The 18908-nt window shown below is 50.8% G+C and overlaps 1 protein-coding gene across 9 annotated transcripts in view; it reads left to right on the forward strand.

Annotated features, from left to right (window-relative positions):
- The window catches only part of EXD3 (exonuclease 3'-5' domain containing 3), a 523135-nt gene that overhangs the window by 490136 nt on the left and 14091 nt on the right, over positions 1–18908 (forward strand). For all 9 annotated transcript variants that reach the window (XM_043530801.1, XM_043530804.1, XM_043530800.1 and 6 more), the window contains one exon: positions 12945–13038. In XM_043530801.1, coding sequence (XP_043386736.1) covers positions 12945–13038 — 94 coding nt within the window. The remainder of the gene's footprint in view (positions 1–12944; positions 13039–18908) is intronic.

Raw genomic sequence — 18908 nt, forward strand, 5'->3', positions numbered from 1 at the left:
CCTTCACCTAAATATGAACCAACCAACCCCCAGAACTTCAGCCAAGCTCACTCTAGCCCCTGGGAGCTTTGTAGAATTCCAGAAAGTTTGGTTGTTAAAGTTGTGTCTTGTAAGTTTTTCATTAAGCTTCTCAGCTTCCTGGGTTGGAGCTGGGATGGAAGCCCAAATAGAGGAGCTGTTCCCCCTGTGAGTCTGAGAGGAGCTGGAGAGGTCACTGAAACTGTCAGGATTCCAGCTCAGAGCATCCAAAGCTTGGCGCCCTTTGAGGTTTCTTCTGTCACTGGCTCAGCATTTAGCTCTGGGAAGGGAAGAATGTCATCTGTGGTTTGCATCACCTTCCCTATCTGAAATAACCTGCGTGTCAATTCCCCACCCAGGTGGGAGAGAGAAGGTAGGTATCATTCTGCACAAACAGGATCCAGAAGAGCCAGTACCAAACCAGCTCCCCAATTGGTCCTGCCATTCCAGAGGCATTCTCACCTGCATTCTCCTCCCTGTCCAATATACACAGAGAAAATCTGACCATCAGGGGTGTTTCCCCTGGCTCCGTTTGGCTCATTAATTCCTTTGAACTGTGTCATATTCAGTATGCACTAAACAGGGCAGTCCCAGGATTCAGCTCTGTCTGAGTCTGCTCAGATTTCTGAAGATATCTAGTTTGCAGTGGGCATGTTTGCAACTTGATCCCTGTCCTTACAGATTTCAGGGAGCTCACAGCAGTGGCACTGGACAGAGGTCTTAAAGAACCTCTGACATGCCCCAGCCAGCCTAGGCAAAGACACTAACCCTGTGACATGGCCAGATCCTCACTGAGTCTGTAAGATAGCTGGGTAGAAACAGCCACTCCTCCTGCATGACTCACTCCGTGGTGTCACAATCCAGCGTTGGTGACATCACATTCACCAGCACCTCAGTGTCTAAACACTGAGTTGTGACATCATGGAGCAAGCCGGTCAGGAGAAGCAGGTTTTGTTGAAAAAGGGAGAGTTTCTACAGGAGGAGGCTGAAAGGCTGTGGTGAGGCAGAGGGGAAGCTGTAAGTCAGGATGGGAGTATGGAAGGCTTTAGGGGGCAGGAGAGAACTAGCCATTGCCCCATTAGGGACATGTGTCCCCAGCCTGCTCCACTCCACTCCCCTCCCATCTCTCCTTCCCATTAAATGCACCCCAATCTGAGGGTTCTGCTGCAAGAATACTCCCACACCCCTAATCCTAGAAAATAGCACAGCTGTTCAGGACCAGGATGGGGAACAGGGCTGTAGCTAATAGAAACAGCAGGGAGACTTAGGGGGCAAAGCATAGGTTTATAGCCATAGCACGTCCCCATCCACTAGGCCAGGGGTCAACAACCTTTCAGAAGTGGGGTGCCGAGTCTTCATTTATTCACTCTAATTTAAGGTTTTGCGTGCCAGTCGTACATTTTAACTTTTTTAGAAGGTCTCTTTCTATAAGTATTTAATATATAACTAAGCTATTGTTGTATGTAAAGTAAATAAGGTTTTTTAAATGTTTAAGAAGCTTCATTTAAAATTAAAGTAAAATGCAGAGCCCCCCGGAGCGGTGGCCAGGACCGGGCAGCGTGAGTGCTGCTGAAAATCAGCTCGCGTGCCACCTTTGGAACACATGCCTTAGGTTGCCTGCCCCTGCACTAGGCCATAACCCTGACAAAGAATCACCATCCCAGGCCGCGGGCCATTCAGGAAAGCCCGCTGGCTCATGGGTCGGCCACACCACTCCCTGGGGCTCAGGAAGGACGTGGCTTTCAGGACTGTCCCCTGTGTTCTCTAGGGCTCAATAATGCATTTCTTTATGCATCTTCTTGTCTAAAGTGATTTCCCTACAATCTCACTCTCTCCCCTCTTAGCAGGAGGCTGTCACAGATGACAGGGGACTCTCCTTGGGTTACTTGTCCTGCACCTCTGTGCATGGAGAAGTTGCTGCTGGGCAGCTGTATGCCATTTATCTGCGTCACCCAGTCAAACAGCTTGGAAATCAGAGCCAGTCGTGCCAGCAGGGCCCTTGTCTGAGCTGCTTCTGAGACTCTTTGCTCCAAGGGAAGTAGCAGTTCAGGGGCCGCCCGGTAGCGAAGAGCCCAACCCCCACCCCAGGTAGCTCTGCTGCGGAAGAGGCTCCGCACGTGCCTTGCCCAGCAGTCTCCGTGCAGAATGCTTCAGTCCAGCCTTGGCCATGCTGGGGGGGTCATTTGACTGAAGCCTTTGCACTCACCTGGTTATTATTGTACTCAGCGCTCACGTCCCCCGCCAGCCACCGAGCTCAGAGCACCATACAAAGATGGGGCATTTTATCCCCATTTAAACTGAGGCATGGCAGGGCCATTAGGCTTGCTGATGGCCAGACAGTGAGTCAGTGGCAGCTAGGAGTCCTAACCCTCAAGCCCTCCCCTCTAACCACTGAGTCTTTAAACACCTTTGGCTCTAGCTGTCAGTCACCCCTATTTTTCCTCTTTCCAATGAGCTGGGAAATTATTCCTTCCCCCAAATCACCCTCCAAGCCAGGAAACTCGGCTTTCCTGGCTTCTGACCTACCCCTTGTCAGACAGACGGGCCATATGTGAGATGCCTGAATCATAGAATCATAGAATCATAGAATATCAGGGTTGGAAGGGACCCCAGAAGGTCATCTAGTCCAACCCCCTGCTCGAAGCAGGACCAATTCCCAGTTAAATCATCCCAGCCAGGGCTTTGTCAAGCCTGACCTTAAAAACCTCTAAGGAAGGAGATTCTACCACCTCCCTGATTCCTGTGCCCGATGGGGCTAGCGCCGTGCACTCTTTGTGCCTAGCAGTTGGCAGCTGGAAGCAGGGCTGCCGTGGGAACACACACCTGCCACAGCTCCCGAGGTCTGGGATTGCCTCAGCAGGGGCGCAGCCAAGATCCATTTCACAGGGGGCAGAACGAAGCTAGCCTGGGATTTGCCGGTGACTAAGCGTGAGCTGGCAAGGGCTGCCCTAGCGTGAGAAAGGGAGGGCTCCTCCTCTGCTGTGTGCTCACCTGGAATAAAGGCTCTGCGGCAACCTGCATTTCTCTGCCAGCCCTCTCTCTCTCAGCACTTCTCTGCCCTGCTCACGTGTCCCAGACCCGGTGCCCTGTGTTCCTGGAGACCTGCAGGGTTTGGGGCAGAGCTTTTCACCTCCAGGTCAGCAGCGTGAAGCCAGCCCCGGCTGGCAATCGCCAAAGGGTATCCCCTGCCAGCTGCTCTCGGCCCACGGAATAACATCCCGTTAACAGCAGCTGGCAGCCATCTGAGCAGAGAGTCCCCAGAGACTGAGCCAGCCCTAGCACTGACGCCACCCAGGAGAGGGCTGGGGCGCCTGGAGAGATGATGCTCTCCTTGCTCCACAGGGGCTTGTGATTATGTGGCATTAACTTTACCTGAGATGTTGTGCATGGAGGAAGAGGAGAGGCACTGGCTGCTCTGCTCCTGCGCATTCACTGGGCGTGTGCCAGGGGTTTGGAGTCAGCAGGTCGGCTCATCGCTGCGTGCGGCTGCTGCAGGGGCAGTGCTGAGGCTCCCTGCACCCTCCTGACGCAGCTACAAGCTCTAGCAGGTGTCGTGCGCAGGGAAGCCAAGCGGCTCTCCAGCCCGTCACTGTCACGCTCAGGCAGCTCTGATTGATGTCCTCTTGCTGCTGCTCCAAAGGAGACATTGTCTCTCCCTTTGCTACCTGACGAACGGCTTGCCTGCCCCTGTTCAAATGCAACCCCTTCCTGGTCCCGTTGGCTGAGGGGAGTCATGTGGCCAGGCAGTTGTATTCCGCCTTAGCTGTCTCAACCCCTCTGAATATTTTCCCATCGGAACTGCAAGGCTCGTGTTAGCTGTGTCATCGTCAGTAAGGGCTGAAGAATGTTCCCATGAATTTTGGCTTTAATTATATCTGCACCACCTTTTCTGGGCCCTGTTTTTTTCTAACCTAGCACAACAGGTCCAGGGAAAACAGACGTATGCAAGTCAGTCCTTTTCCCACTGAGAGGCTCCTTCCTTCCCCACCAGTACTTCTGTAAAACTCCCCATCAGCGGAGCTCAGACTGAGAAGGCAGCTCTGGGGGAGCATTGCCAGTGTGGCTGTCTGCCCCTGCCCGCCCCGGCAGGCTCGTCTCGCCCCTCTACAGGAGGTGGCTGGTGCGCTTTGATCAGGGCAGCGTTCCTGACGGGAAGCTGCCCACGCCGTTCGATTGGTTCCACCATGTTTAGGGGGGATATTAAACCCATTTTCATTGAAATTTTTATGATGATTAATTGCCACTGCCACAAAGTGGTTATTTGTCTGCTGTGCCTGCCCCACTCCTTTGGGAGCTGGGGCCTGGGGATGGCTTTGTTGGTTGTGGCGTTCATGGCCCAGGAGGCGGGGGTGTTGCAGGAGGGAGGGTAGCCTTATAGCAAGAGAGCGTCTAGGACAGGGGTGGGCACACTTTTTGGCCCGAGGGCCACATCAGGGTGCGAAACTGTATGGAGGGCCGACTAGGGAAGGCTGTGCCCCCAAACAGCCTGGCCCCCACCCCCTATTCTCCCTCTCCCACTTCCCGCCCCCTGACTGCCCCCCTCAGAACCCGCGACCCGTCCAGTCCCCCCTGCTCCTTGTCCCCTGACTGCCCGCTCCCAGGACCCCCCTGCCCCAATCCTCCCCCCCCCCCGGGATCCCACCCCCTATTCAACCCTCCTGCTCCCTGGCCCCATCCACACCTCTGCCCTGTGACAGGCCCCACGGGACTCCCACGCCCTATCCAACCCCCCCTGTTCCCCATCCCCTGACCGCACCCCCCAGAACCTCTGCCCCATCCAACCGCCACCGATCCCTGTCCCCTGACTGCCCCGCGGGACCCCCTACCCCTTATCCCACCCCCACCCCCCGCCACCCCTGCTCCGTTTCCGTGCCGCTCAGAGCATCAGGAGCTCACAGCCCTGCTGCCTGGATGGAGCCAGCCACACTATCCACACAGCGAGCTGACGCTGCAGGGGAGGGGGGACAGCAGGGGAGGGGCTGGGGGCTAGCCTCCCCGGCCAGGAGCTCAAGCGTCAGGCAAGGACGGTCCTGCGGGCCGTAGTTTGCCCACCTCTGGTCTAGGACTAGGAGATAAACCTTATTCCCCCCATAGGCCACCAGGTCACCCAGTTGATCTGTGGCCAAGCTGGGGAGAGAACCCAGTAGTCCTAGTCCTGTGCCTTGTCCACTGGAGCACTCTGCCAAACTGCAAGGAGAGATTTCCTTTTGAACAGCTGGAATTATTGCTAATGTGATTTTGTGTTCTAGAGATGGCCAGTCTGTGCATATCCCCACAACAGAAACATCAGCTCCTCCTCCTACCAATGTGTCTCAGGTCTGACCACTTCTTGAGGCCAGAGGGAAGTTACGCCTCCATGGCCCATCCAGCCCTTGGCCTCATGTTTTGACTCTTAACAATGGGGACCAGCAAGTGCTGGCATGAACCAATAGACAGTGCACTGGGCTGGAAGCCAGGAGATCTGGCCTCTTCCCAGTCCTGTCCCCTTCCATCTCCTTTGTCTCTTCTTCCCACCCTCAGGTCCATGGCTACCATCACACTGCCCCCTACTCCCGCAAGACTCTCTCATTCATCTGCCAATAGCCTTTTTCTCTCCTCCTTCCTGAGCACCTTGTCTCCTGTTTTCTAGACCTACACCAGCCTCCCCTAAGTTCTTCCCGTCTGGAATAGCTTAGGGTTGCCTGTCTTATTTAAACTGTCAGCTCTTCGGGGCAGGGAACGTTTCCTTATCTGTGTTTGTACAGTGCTGTGTGAACCTGCAACACTCGGCACTCCATGTTTTGGAAGAATGATACTGCTTGACGGAAAACACACCCAAAAGCCTGACTGTTTGCTCTCCCAGGCACAGAGCTGGCTCAGTCACCTTGTAATCCCTTCTGAACAAATCAAACAAGGTGCTCTTTCCTTCTGGATGGAACTGGGAGCTGTATAGTGAGGGAGGCTGCCTTGTGCAGACTTTGGCACAAGCTTTCCAAGCTGCATGTGTGACAAGGAAGGGAATGCAATAAATGCGGCCAGTTCACCTTTGTCTGCTGTGTTGCAATCCAATAAAATTTATAAGGCACCTTCCATGCCAGATGTCCCAAGGCGGCTTGTGAGACATACACATTGGGTAGGTCACAGGTGCCCTGCAGAGCAGCAGCCTTTGTAGCTCTGTTCAGCATCGCGTGCAAATCTTGCCCAGGAGAAACTTTCTTAGCTTGTAGGGGGCAGCATCACTCAAAAGAGGCCTTGCCCCAGCAGTCTCCCGTGCAAGTGGAGTGTGCAAAGGCAGATGCATACATGAGAAGGCTGTAGAACCTCCCCACAAAGGGGTCTGCTCGCCCACCGCGGGGAGGAACCAGTGATGGGCCTAACTCCTAGTAACATTAACGGGAATTAGGAGAGGACCCGCCTCCAACCTGTGAGTGGGAGAACAGGTCTCTGTTATGTGTAAACAGACCCAGGGTCATACCCAGGAGTGTCAGAGCAATGAGGAGGACAGAGGAGAGTGAACTGGTTTGAGGGGCTCCTGAACGTCTCAGGAAAGAAGCTGCAGTAGGTCTCTGCTCTTAGAGACTCTGGAGATGATCCTGCACAGCTCAGGAGCTGAGCTTCAGACAGTAATCCCTAACTGCCCTTCAGTCGACCCAGAGCTTCTGTTATCAAGAGCTTGGGCATCAGCATTTCAGCTGGCCTCAGAGATGGGAAATACTGACGGGAGTCCATGTCGATTCCCAGCTGCCGTGCAGACAGAGCTCATGTTCAATGAAAAGAGAAACAGTCTCTTCCCCTGTGGTCAAAAAGTGCACCAGTTTTTCTCAAACATTTTTCAGGGCATTTCAGTAAATTGGTCCCATCTCAACCTCACCTGCAAGTTGTGCAGAAGCATTTCTGAGTTTCTGTCTAAGCCCTAGCATGGTTACACCTAGAAGAGATGCAGTTAAAATGCAGGAGTGGCACGCAAATGAAAAGTGAGACAATCATGAGATTTAAGGTCTGTGTTTATTCAAGACAGTTAAACCCTGAGAAGATCTGATCTGATAACCTCCTGAAGTTATAATTTAACCCTGCCTTATGTTTTGTTCCTCGGGAAATCAGAAGTGACTCCCTCGTGATTCTTCACAGTGCAGACCTGACTTCTCTGAGAATTCTGGTTCTCCCAACCAGGTTTTCCCCTGAGTTCCTGGTGTTTCAGAAGAGCGCATCTGGTGTCACTTTTTCCTTGGTTGAGTCTTTTTAAAAAAGAGAGTGAAGGAGGAATGTTTGTTTTCAGTGAGCAGACACGGTTCTTTGGAATGGGAGACTTGCAGGGATTTCTCATGTAGCCCAGAGCTGGACCTAGATTTTGCTCCTGTTGGTAATCATGAGCACGATCAGGTCTCACGCTCCCCATGCATTCGCTGATGCCTGAGTTGGCCAACACTTCTTGAAATGTTCAGGAAGAAAAGACATAGAAATATTGATTAAGGGTAACATTTCCAAAGTGCCTGTGGCCCAGATTGGCCCCGTGAAATCCATAGGCATTAGGAGCATAAATACCTTTGAGGATTTGGGTCTAAGTGACCTAGGAGCTGAAGCACAATTTTCAAAAGTGCCATGGGCATTTGGAGCCTAAGTCCCATTGAAAATCTGTGGGGTTTAGGTCACATTTGAAAATGGGGCTTAGGCTCCTACATCATGTAGGTGAATTTGAAAATGTTTCCTTAAATTTTTTGCAAAGCTCTTTTGCCCTTTTCCATCTGGCTGCATCGGCACCACTCCCTCCCTGGGCTGTGTATTTCCCAGACTCTGGCAGGAGCTCTGTGTCACGTCTGACCATTTGTGTTCCTACCGCTGGGGGGAGTCACTTGGGCACCACCCACTGAACCAGATTCATTCCATGAAAGTGTCAAAAAAAACAACAAACCAACCCCAAAAGCAACAAGCCTGTGCAGGTTTTCAGGGAAATGAATGCTTGGGAAAGGATCGAAAGCTGCTTGCTCTGCAGCATCTGAGAACTGGAAGAATTGGGAAGCCTCATGTTTTAATACAGAGCATATAACAAGAAATGAGGAATCAGATTGCAGGGTCCCTCTTCCCTTGTGTGCAGACAACTTGCAAATCATGTGATATCAAAAAGTGATCCTGGTATTGTTGATTTAGAACCGTACTTAGGAGGGGAGTAGGCCACTGACTCTGTCCGCCTGTCTGTCATCACCATGTTTCTCTTTCACTCTCTCGCTAATGAAGTACTGTATATAGGCTCTGAATACTTAGTGACACTACCCTACAGAGGTCTCTTTTCTCCCCTACACTCTTGGAATCAGGGGCCATTACTTAGATTTCCTTCTTTCACTTCTTCTGTCTCTTTCTCCATCCTTATTGCCAAGCCAGCCCTGGCTGTTGGGATCAGGCAGTGTGAAAAAGGAGGCCTTACGCTGAGTGTAAGTGGAGTCTGCCTTGAGTCCGATCTGATTTCCATTGGTGTGAAGCTCCACAGGTGAGGGCCTTTCCCTGAGAACGTCCTGCCCCACAAACCCTAGCATCTGCAGAGCCCCCTGGAGGGCAGTTGGGTCACAGATGGAGGAGCAGTCTCTGAGGTGCTGTCACTAGGGATGTAAAGTTTCAGAAAAATTTGAAGGCATGGGGAAAAAATGTGTGTTTCTGGGGGTTTTCAAACCTCCCCCAAAATTCTGGTAAAAATTGAAATATCTGCAGTAGTTACTTGCTTATCAAAACTAAACTTTCTTTACTTCTAATACTGTACATTTCTAAAGTATCTTCATTTTCAATACTTACTAGTATTAGAAAGCATTAGAAGGGCAGCAGTAACATTGCTTTAAACATTACTCTGAAAGTTCTTTCACTGTTCATTCGGAGAGAAAATATTGTATATAACAGCTTCTTTTACATTTGTCCCAAAATTTCCAGTTCTTTCATACCAGGTGTCAGAAAAAAACAGGGAAAAAATGTCCTCCTCCCCCCCAACCAGTTTCCATTTTTCCCTGGCCCCTCACATCTCCGGTCGTAGCTAGGCCTGAGTCTGTTGAAGGCTTTAAAGATCAGGACCAGGTCCTAGATTGTGACCAGGTGTTGAATGAGGAGCTAGAGCAGTGCCCTTGTTGCGTAGGAGACGGGATTCGGTGGGCTCTGTAAGCTGTCATTCCTCTGTGGCCTTTGCCTTCATGCCAGGCAGAGTGATCTGTTGTAGGCTGGCTTGGAGGGATTGAAGGGTGATCAGGCCCTGCCTGAGAAGAGGGGACCAGGCAGAATGGGAAGCCAGCATTTCATAACACTGTTGTAATCTGAGAGTCGCAGATCAGTGCTGAGTCCACGGCTGTCCACTACCTGGCTGGCTGGAGGGCAGAGACCTCTGATGGCTGGAGAGGTTAATACCCCTGCAAGCTCCTCAAAGTGAGCTCCTCTTCCTGCCGCATCACCTCAGCTCCCCAGGTTATGCCTGCGCCATCCATGTGCTGCTCTGTCAGGCCCTGTGACCACTGGCTGACGGCATTGTCTGAGCCTGCTGACAAGAGAGAAAGTTGCAGGGCATTGGCAGGTTGTGTGCATTGGACTCCACACAAGGCCTCCAGGCTTGCTGGTCAGGCTGTTCTGTGATCTATCCACAAGGAGTCAGCGAACCCAGCCTGGGGCTACACTGTTCCCTTCCCACAGCTCTGGGTTCAGTGGATAATACCCTGGGTAGCTTTGCAAACCAAGGCCATTATCATGGTCTCTAGAGTCACCGCCACCATAGGGAGAGGTTCGGGGAGCCCCCAACAGGCTCCAGGGCTCAGAGGTGAGGTTCCCACACACTTTTTGAGCTACTAGATGGTGCAGAAAGGGCTTGAGGCCCTGGGGCCATCCTTACTCAGCCACACCCCCTTTGGGGCATCTGACTTCCCCAGTGCACTCACTTGGGGTGAAATCCGGGACCTATTGAAGTCAGTGGGAGCTTTGCCACGGGCCAGGTGTGCAAGGGAGCTCCCTGCTTCCTCTCTCCCCCACCCAAGGAGAATCCCAGAATCTGGCCCTAAAATTATAACCAAATCAGCTTTCCTACTGAAGGGCATAAGCAGGGTCTGAGGGGAGGCTTCCTTCCAGCCCTCCCTGTACAGCACAGTTCAATGGGCCAGCAACCCTGGGGATAGTCTCCTTCCTTTGCAAAGGTTTTGGTCACTGCCGGATTCCAAACCAGTCTGATCTGATCCAGCCATGTGGCAAGGCCCATGCACTGAGGAGGGGAGGGGGAAAATGGATGTTACTGCATTTAGGGCACCTTGTACTCTGCAAAACAGCCGTACAGGGCTGGAAGGAAGTGGCTGATCAGAGAACTCAAAGCATTTGCCACAGTGCATAGAAAGTGAGTTCTCTGAAGAGTTCTCGTCCCCGATAGCATGGCCTCTCTGAGACTTTCCGTTTTACCCACTGTCTCAGGCTTTGCTTGAAATGCAGCTTCAGAGAGCGGAAGGCAGAGGCCTTTTACAGTCTGAGTCATTTGCAGGCTGGGGTTTATTGCCTCATTTCTTGGAGTGCCTGACTGCCAAGTTATTGTCCAGACTGGGGACAGCTCTGCCCCATCCCTGCGTGTGGTTTGGGAGGTGGGTGCCAGAGCTGTGATTGTATATTTTTTTCTAACGAATAGTTGTCCCACTTTCCTCTCTGATTCTCCCACTTGAGGAGAAGGGGAGCCATAGCCGCCAGATGTGACCTCTCTGTCGCGTCCAGCTAGTGCTCCACAAACATATCAGAAGTGCTAAAGACCTGATCCGAAGCCCACTGAAGTCAGTGAAACTCTCACTTCATACAGTAAACTTTGGATCAGACCCCAACCAGGAAACTCACTGCATTTAAAATGTATGCACCTTTGAGCAGGGGGGTGGGCTAGATGACCTCCTGAGGTCCCTTCCAATCCTGAGATTCTATGATTCTAATCACCTGCCTTGGCTGCAGCTCTTTCAAGGGACTAGTCAACTTGGAGCCTAGTCCTTTGGGATTTTTAGTGAGTTACAGGTGACTTTGGGAATCACACCTGAGTCCCCCTGTGAATTTTTGTGGCATTAATGACATCGTCCCGCGTTTTAAATAATTTGTCTCTCCCCTTTTGCTGTGTGGAAGACCTACACTAACTGCCAGTACAAGGGAGAACAGTGAAACTGATGCAACAGAGCACCGCTAAAGGCCTGGGTGAAATCCGGGCCCCACTGAGGTCAGTGGGAGATTGAGCACTGACTTCACTTGTGCCAGGATTTTTACCTGCAGTCGCAACCAACTGGAAAAGAGAGAGAAATATTTTTTCCTCCAATCTCAGTGCTAGGAATCTTGGCCTAAGATTTCCAAAGTGCAGAGTGACCCGGTGTGTTCAGTTCCTGAGGCCCAATCCCAGCACGCCGTGAAGGGGTCAGATTTTCACAGAGCTCAAAAAGAAGAGGAGGACTTGTGCACCTTAGAGACTAGTACATTTATTTGAGCATAAGCTTTCGTGAGCTATAGCATCTGATGAAGTGAGCTGCAGCCCACGAAAGCTTCTGCTCAAGTAAATTTGTTAGTCTCTAAGGTGCCGCAAGTCCTCCTGTTCTTTTTGCGAATACAGACTAACACGGCTGCTACTCTGAAACCTGTCACAGAGCTCAGTGCTTTCTGAAAACCAGGCCCCCTTAAGATGTCTCAGATTGGGACCCCTCAGATTGGACACTGTGGGCCCATGTGTGTTACTTGTGATAAGTAAAATCTGTCCCAGAGAAGTGATTTGTAAGGCAACGGTGCCCCATTAAGAAAGCTCATTATCTCAGCAAGCTTTTCAGGTCTGTGCCTATTTATGCAAATATTGTAGGGAGAGCCAAAGAGTGAGTTTCAAAGCTGTAACTCTGGCTCATGGGGTCTTGCTGACATTTACAGACAGTCTCAGCTTCTGGTGCTTTATGGCAGCATCCAGGTCCCAGCTGAGCGAGCTATACTTCAGGGTACGAAGCAGCAGGTGTCCGTCCTCCCAGTGCTGAGCTGGGTTGGAGTTGGCTAGCCATGAAAGGTTGAAGGCATTCATTTATCTGGGGGGCAGGATGGGGATTCCTAGAGAGCACTGCTGGATTTGCCATGTTAAATTATGAGCTCTTAATGAATAAGCCCTATCATGGGCTTTTAATGGTCATCTCGGTACACTATTCTTTATGGGAGCCTTACACAATAAAGCTGGGCAGCTATTTTTTCTCTTGAGACTTTGACCCAGAGTTCAAGCTATAAACTGGGTTTGCTGTAAGTGACTAGCTGGGGCAGAGTGCCTCCCCCAGCTACCTCCCTCCAGACCCACACATATACCCCACTCTTCACTTTGAGCTGGCTGGCATCTGGGGAAGCCTGAACAGATCCCTTGAAATCCCTGAGCTGGGGCTGCACTGTCAGATGGGTCAAGAGTTCACATTCCACCTAGCCAGCTGGCTGCAGAGGCCATGACAGAATCCAAAGTGGGCACAAGGCAGCATGTTGCTGCAGGCCTGGCGCAGGGCACAGCTCATCTCTGTGCCTGACACTGGGCTGGGGATGCAGTGTCATTGGAGGAGCATGTGGCAGCCCTGTGATGCGGCAGCAGGCTGGGAGTGCCACCCCGGCTGCATAGCCAGTGTGAGCAGCGATGAGTTGGGTTGGGGTGTTGCTTTTTTCCCCCTGATCTTGTAACTCTCTTGTGGGTTTCCCTGTTGCCCTCTACTACAGGAAGGAGGGTCAAAGCCTGGGACTCTGGAGATCTGTGTCCTACCCTAGTGCTGTCACAGCCTCACTCTCTGACCCCGTGCCTCAGTTTCCTCAGCTGTAACATGCTGATGATGCTGACCAACCGCAGAGGGCCATTGTGGGGCTGAATTCATTGGTTTGCAAAATGCTGCGAGATCCTTGGACAGAAGGTGCTGCAGAGCGGCAGAGGACTCCGCTACCACCCTCTTTCTAATCTTCCTCTCTCTTCCTTTTGCCAGTTGTGTAATTGCGACAAGTACTTGAAGATCTCCAAAGACCAAATGAGGCAATTGATGCAGTTCGGTGGACTCTTAACAGAAGAAGATAATGCAGGTAACAGAGTGGGCACCTAACAGGTTAATGCAGCCTGGCCAGGGGTTTGCGTTCCTGCCTGAGCCGGTGAGGGGACTGTGCTCCTGCGCTTGGAGCACCTTTGCACTCTGTTGGCAGGATTTGCAATAGCCCAGGGACCAACTCCAAATTTGTTAAATATCTCAGCATCCTGAGGGTCTGTAGGCCAGTTCCTCAGATGGTGTAAATCAGTGTCGCTCCGTCAGCTTCAGGGCACTGATGTCGGTACCCACCAGCTGAGAACCCAGCCCTAGTAACTGCAGGATGAGGATTGTGTTTAAAGTGGACATTTTATAACAGCTTTTTTGTGCGTGTGATTTGTTGGTCATTTGACTTCAGTACAAAAATAAGTTACAAGGATTTAGACCCACACAATAGTATTGGTGTGTAGACAATGTTCAGGTACAGAGCTGCAATAGGTGAAGTCAGCACTGTATTGCAATTCCTCGATCATCTCTTCTCCCCAGCAATTTCCATGCAGCTGGGTATTGTAAAGATAGTAGCCATAGCCGCTCCTAAAGCCCCTTGTTATTTGTGTGGCCTTTTTAATTGAAGGACTCATTTCCAGAGTCTTTTTACTGAGATTGCAGTTCCATAAAATATAAACGTTGCAGCAAGAACTACAGCTGGGCTTTCCAAAAGGAGTTAAGTATCAGAGGGGGAGCCATGTTAGTCTGGATCTGTAAAAGCGGCAAAGAGTCCTGTGGCACCTTATAGACTAACAGACATATTGGAGCAAAATACTTATGCTCCACTTATGCTCCAGTATGTCTGTTAGCCTATAAGGTGCCACAGGACTCTTTGCCACTTTTACGGAAGGAGTTAGGGACCCAACTCAAAGCCAATGGGAGTTGGGGGGCTAGCTCCCCCTTTGGAAAAACCCAGCCCCACACAGATGATATTCTAGCCCTTTCTAGACAGGAAGCCTCTGATTCTGCAGGCTGCACCTTGTGGTGCAGCGTGTAAAACGTTACCAGATCAGACTCAGAGTCTTTCACCCCCCGCTTTGTGCTGGTGTACCTGTCTGCACAGGGTGCGGAGTGCCAGGGAATCAGGCTCAGCCTGGAAAGAGCATTTCCAGACCCGGTGTAGGTTTGCCAAGGACTTGCACCATAGACAAGACCCTTCTGAGCTTGCAAACAAAGACCCTGATCAGAAAAACTTCAGGACCTCTAAGCACAGCTATAGTAATCCAGCCACACAGATTCTTTTCCTTTGCACTATGATTTAGAAGAACTCGTCCACTGGCCGTTGGGTGGAGAGGGCTGTTTTGAACGCTGGGTGCAATGATTTCCCGTAGATGCATTAGTTACAGGCGAAGGACTTTCCCATCTAACTCTCTGCAAACTGTGTCAACCACAGGTTGCAAAGTGGCTTCTCATTGCTAGTGTCTCTAACGCCCCAGATGCTGCCTCCACGGCTACTCTTAAACTGGGTCGGATTGCAGCTGGAGCGATTACAGTCCAGCTCGAACTGCCTTAGAGACACGGTGGGGAGGTATTCTTCATTTCCTGTCTCAATCTGCTCTGCTGTGGTGTTGGCTGCAGCTGCCGTGTTTCACCCCCGTTGTGGCAGCATTTCAGTGAGTGACATAGAAGCAGTTTGTGATGAGAGGCAATGAGGTCCAGTGAGCAGTGCACTAGAAGAGGAGTCTGGAGATCTGAGTTCATTGCTGGATCTGCCACTGACCTACAGCGCAGCCTTAAGCAAGTCACTTAACCTGGCCTTGCCTCAGTTTCCCTGTCTCTGTAATGTACGGACAATGATCATTCCTTTACTTTGTGAAACACTTGGAGCTCTATAAATGCAAAGGGTTTACTATTGATTAAGTGCAAGGACCTTTGGGCTGAGGGGTAGATGCAGTAGATGTGTGATTGTCATTCCCAGTACTCTGCCTGGCTGGGGGGAATTGTCCTGTCAGAGCTTTCCCTGCTGAGAGCTGTTCCCATTCCACAGTAGCCCAAGACTGGCCCAGCCTGTTCAGCCAGTTTCCAGAGTCCTGGGTGGGAAAAGAGAAATGCTTTGATTTATATTCAGCTGTGATAGGTGCCCCTTTCTCCTCAGAGCGTAGTGCATAGGGAGTGTGATGTGACTAGAGGGTCTCGCACGTCATTGCTTCTGCCAGCTGAGCTTAATGCACACACCTGGGGCTTACTGCATTCCCCTAGTGTCCCCACCACAAACTCCCTATGTCCTACCCTCCCCTCCCGCTTTTTCAGGGACTCCCTGCAACCACTTTGTGTATCCCCTCCCTCATACCATTGTCCCACACACCTGCCACTTTCTATACCCCCCATTCGCTCTCCTCTCATGCCTGGGTGCTTCATTCCTTCTCATGCCAGAGGCTCTGTGTGTGTTCCCGGTACCAGGGGCTCTGTCTGTCCCTCCCCCATACTGTGCCCCCCCCCCCCCTTCCTTCCATTCGTATTTTACTTTTTTCTTTCTGGGAGATCTGGTTTTTTGTTTTTTATTGCAATCAATAGGTTCTGCCCACATACAACATAGTTTAGTTATATATTAAAGACTTATAGAAAGAGACCTTCTAAAAACGTTAAAATGTACGACTGGCATGTGAAACCTTAAATTAGAGTGAATAAATGAAGACTTGGCACCCCACTTCTGAAAGTCTGCCGACCCCTACTGTAAACCCTGAATATAATGGAAACCACTTCAAGCCAGGGGGTGAAGCAGCACCCTAGTTCCAGCACCTATGCCTAGAACATCCCTGAAATCAGATGCAGTGTCCAAAAGTTATTGCATTACATCCAGACAGGCAGGTAGGCAGGCAGAGAAAGACCACTGAATTGAGCATAGGCCCTCGCTTTGCTCAGCCAACAATCTGAATCACATGCCAGCAATTCTGGCTGAGAGATTTTAGGGGAACCTTGATTCATAGATTTTAGGGCCAGAGAGGGCATGCGGCATTAGCTCTGTCGCTGCAAGGTCACCTTTGCACTGGGGCAATACTCCATGGGTTGTGGTTGTAGCCAGATTATGCTGGCAGTGCAACACAAAGCAGCCACTCTGCCCGGAAGGATCCAGCCCTTTGCATCCCACCGTTACTTGAAATGAGAATAATCTCCAGTTTCTCCACAATAACCCATGCATCTCCTCCACTCTCTCCAAGCAAGGCTGGGGACTGTCTCCTCAAATGTTTTCAACTGTGGCCTTTTCAGGGTCTTTGGGAGGACAATTGTGATTGCTAGGGGACTGAACAGTGAGATAATGGAGTATGTGATGCCAAAGCAACTGTCTGTGTGAGTCACATATGGATGGAGACCATGCCTGGGGGACTGAAATGCAACTAAAGGATGCAGCTAGCTCGGTTTTGGCCCTCTGCACGCAGATGGGCCTGAAGCTGCAAAGGGCCATTTGCTAAGGCCGATCAGTTTTGCGGGGGGTCCAGGCGGTGAATGACAAAAACCCCTTGGCACTTGCCATGTTGGAAACGTCTCTAGTAAGGTATTTTTCCGTGCCGTTCTGTTTGACTTGTTTCCCTTCCTTTTTATGGCTGGGCTTGTATGTTATTAATGGACATTTAATCCTTGTATAATAACTCATTTGAATTTTTACCTTGGGCTTTATACAGGTTTCCCAAGGTTTGGGCACATTTTCCAATCCAGTCTGTTTAGGGTTTATCCAGATTTGCCAGAAATTGCTCACAAGCCCAGACAGAACTGCCTCAGCTGGAATTCCCAGCATGGTGGTCCCCACTGCTTTCCCAGGGGTGGTTTACGTATCCATGACAAAGGGGGGAAAATGAGCAAGTCAGTTTTGTGTTTGTGGGTTGGTGGTTCAGGCTCACTGAGCTGTGCCTTCCCTTAGCTTAGCACTGCACCCTCACCCCAGCGCTGCGAACCCCAAGAACATCGCTGGGGAGGATTCTGCTGCAAAACTGATTTTGCAAAAACAAGACTGAAATGATAAGACACGTAAAATTACATGGGATGTAATGTGGGGTCCCTAATGGGGCCACTAGGCCCGGGCGACACATGCCCACACCTAGGTCACCACGTTTCCAGGGACACTACAGTGGAGCGCCACCCGCTGGCCAGCCTTGTTTCAGCCACAGTGTGGAATGGGAGACCGTCACATAGGTCATTCGAACCAGGCCAGGGGAGATCAAAAATATCAGTTGCTTAGACTCACTGTAATGCAGGCCAGCCCTGGTGACTGATATCTTAGTAGGGCTGTGACAGGAGAAATCAGGCAATGTGAGAACCCAGACACAAGTCATGCTTGGGTACTTTAGATTAAAAATTTGAATTTTTTTGTGAAAAATTGTCACTATTTTTGCTGACTTTTGTAGACATGCCTGGCTATGTCCCATATATGCCATGCACTCAGACGCATTCATGTCTGCCTGTCTTCAATCTGGCAAGCTCTGGTAACGGCCTCCCAGCAAATCAGGAGCAAACATATAAACAGCCAGCCTTGTTCTGCCTCCTAGTAGCATCTTTTCATTGCCTTTGATATTCTTCTTCTTTAAAAACATGCTCTAGCTCCACCAGGGGTTATGACCTTGATACAGAATTTGATGGGAGAAATTCTAGGCCCTAAGTTATATAGTTTGTCAGACTAGATCAGGGATCATCAGCCTTTGGCACGCAGCCCGTCAGGGAAATCGGCAGGCGGGCTGCGCTGGTTTGTTTACCTGCAGCGTCCGCAGGTTCGGCTGATCGCAGCTTCCACTGTTCACCGTTCCAGGCTAATGGGGGCTGCGGGAAGCATCATGGGCCAAGGGATGTGCTGGCTGCCGCTTCCCGCAGCCCCCATTGGCCTGGCACGGCGAACCCCGGCCAGTGGGAGCTGCAATCAGCCGAACCTGCGGACGCTGCAGGTAAACAAACCGTCCTGGCCCGCCAGCGGATTTCCCTGACGGGCCGCGTGCCAAAGGTTGATGAACCCTGGACTAGATGATCAACAGATCCCTTCTGGTTTTCAAATGTATGAGTCGGTTTTCGTTACTGCACCTGTGATTTTCCTATGCTGTCTATGACTCCTTTTGCCATTCCAAGCTTGAGAATGATGGAGGATCAGATATATCAACCTAGGACATGTGAGGAGGGACCAGACGGTTACCTTGGGATGCCCTGCTCCTGATTGCAAAGCTGTGCACAGTGGCAGAGCCAGGCTACTCTGGGCTGGATGTGTTGCTGATGTGTTGGATGTCAAGCTCGCAGCTGTTTCATAGCATGCAGAGGGGGTATCCTAGCTCTGAGAACAGAGAGCAAATACTTGGGCATGTTGTTGTGTGCAGAATTTTTGTCTCAGCTGATAGCTGGTGTGCAGTGTTTCCAACTTGCATTACAATCTTCATCACAAGAGGTTGCCACATTCAGGATTTGCAGTGGCTCCTATGAGATGTGTAATCAAGTGGCTTAGCTAGGGGATTGGGAATCTGGAACCAGCTTCAGATTCCAGCTCTGATGCTGGCTACCCTTAGGTAAATCACTTGATTTCTCTGTGCCTCAGTTTCCTTATCTGAAAAATGGGAATAATACTGGCCTGCCTCACAGGGGGCTGGAGGTGCATTCAGCCAGGACTTGTAAAGCATGTTGAAGCTGTAATTAACCATTGGAACAACTTACCCAGAGTCATGGCGGATTCTCCATCGCTGGGAAGTTTTGTATCAAGACTGGCTGTTTTTCTAAAAGAGCTGCTCTAGTTCACAGTGAATTGTTTTGGGGATGTTCTCTGGCCTGTCCTATGCAGGGGATCAGACTAGATGATCCCTTCTGGCCTGGGAATCTGTGAATTGCTGAGTCAATGTGACGCACTAGTATAAGCAAACTGCAGAGCATTTGTAACAACAATATCTTACTCTGTTGCATTTTGACTGGATCTCCACC

The sequence above is a fragment of the Chelonia mydas genome, chromosome 16 (genome assembly GCF_015237465.2).
Source record: "Chelonia mydas isolate rCheMyd1 chromosome 16, rCheMyd1.pri.v2, whole genome shotgun sequence".
NCBI classification, from domain to species: domain Eukaryota; kingdom Metazoa; phylum Chordata; order Testudines; family Cheloniidae; genus Chelonia; species Chelonia mydas.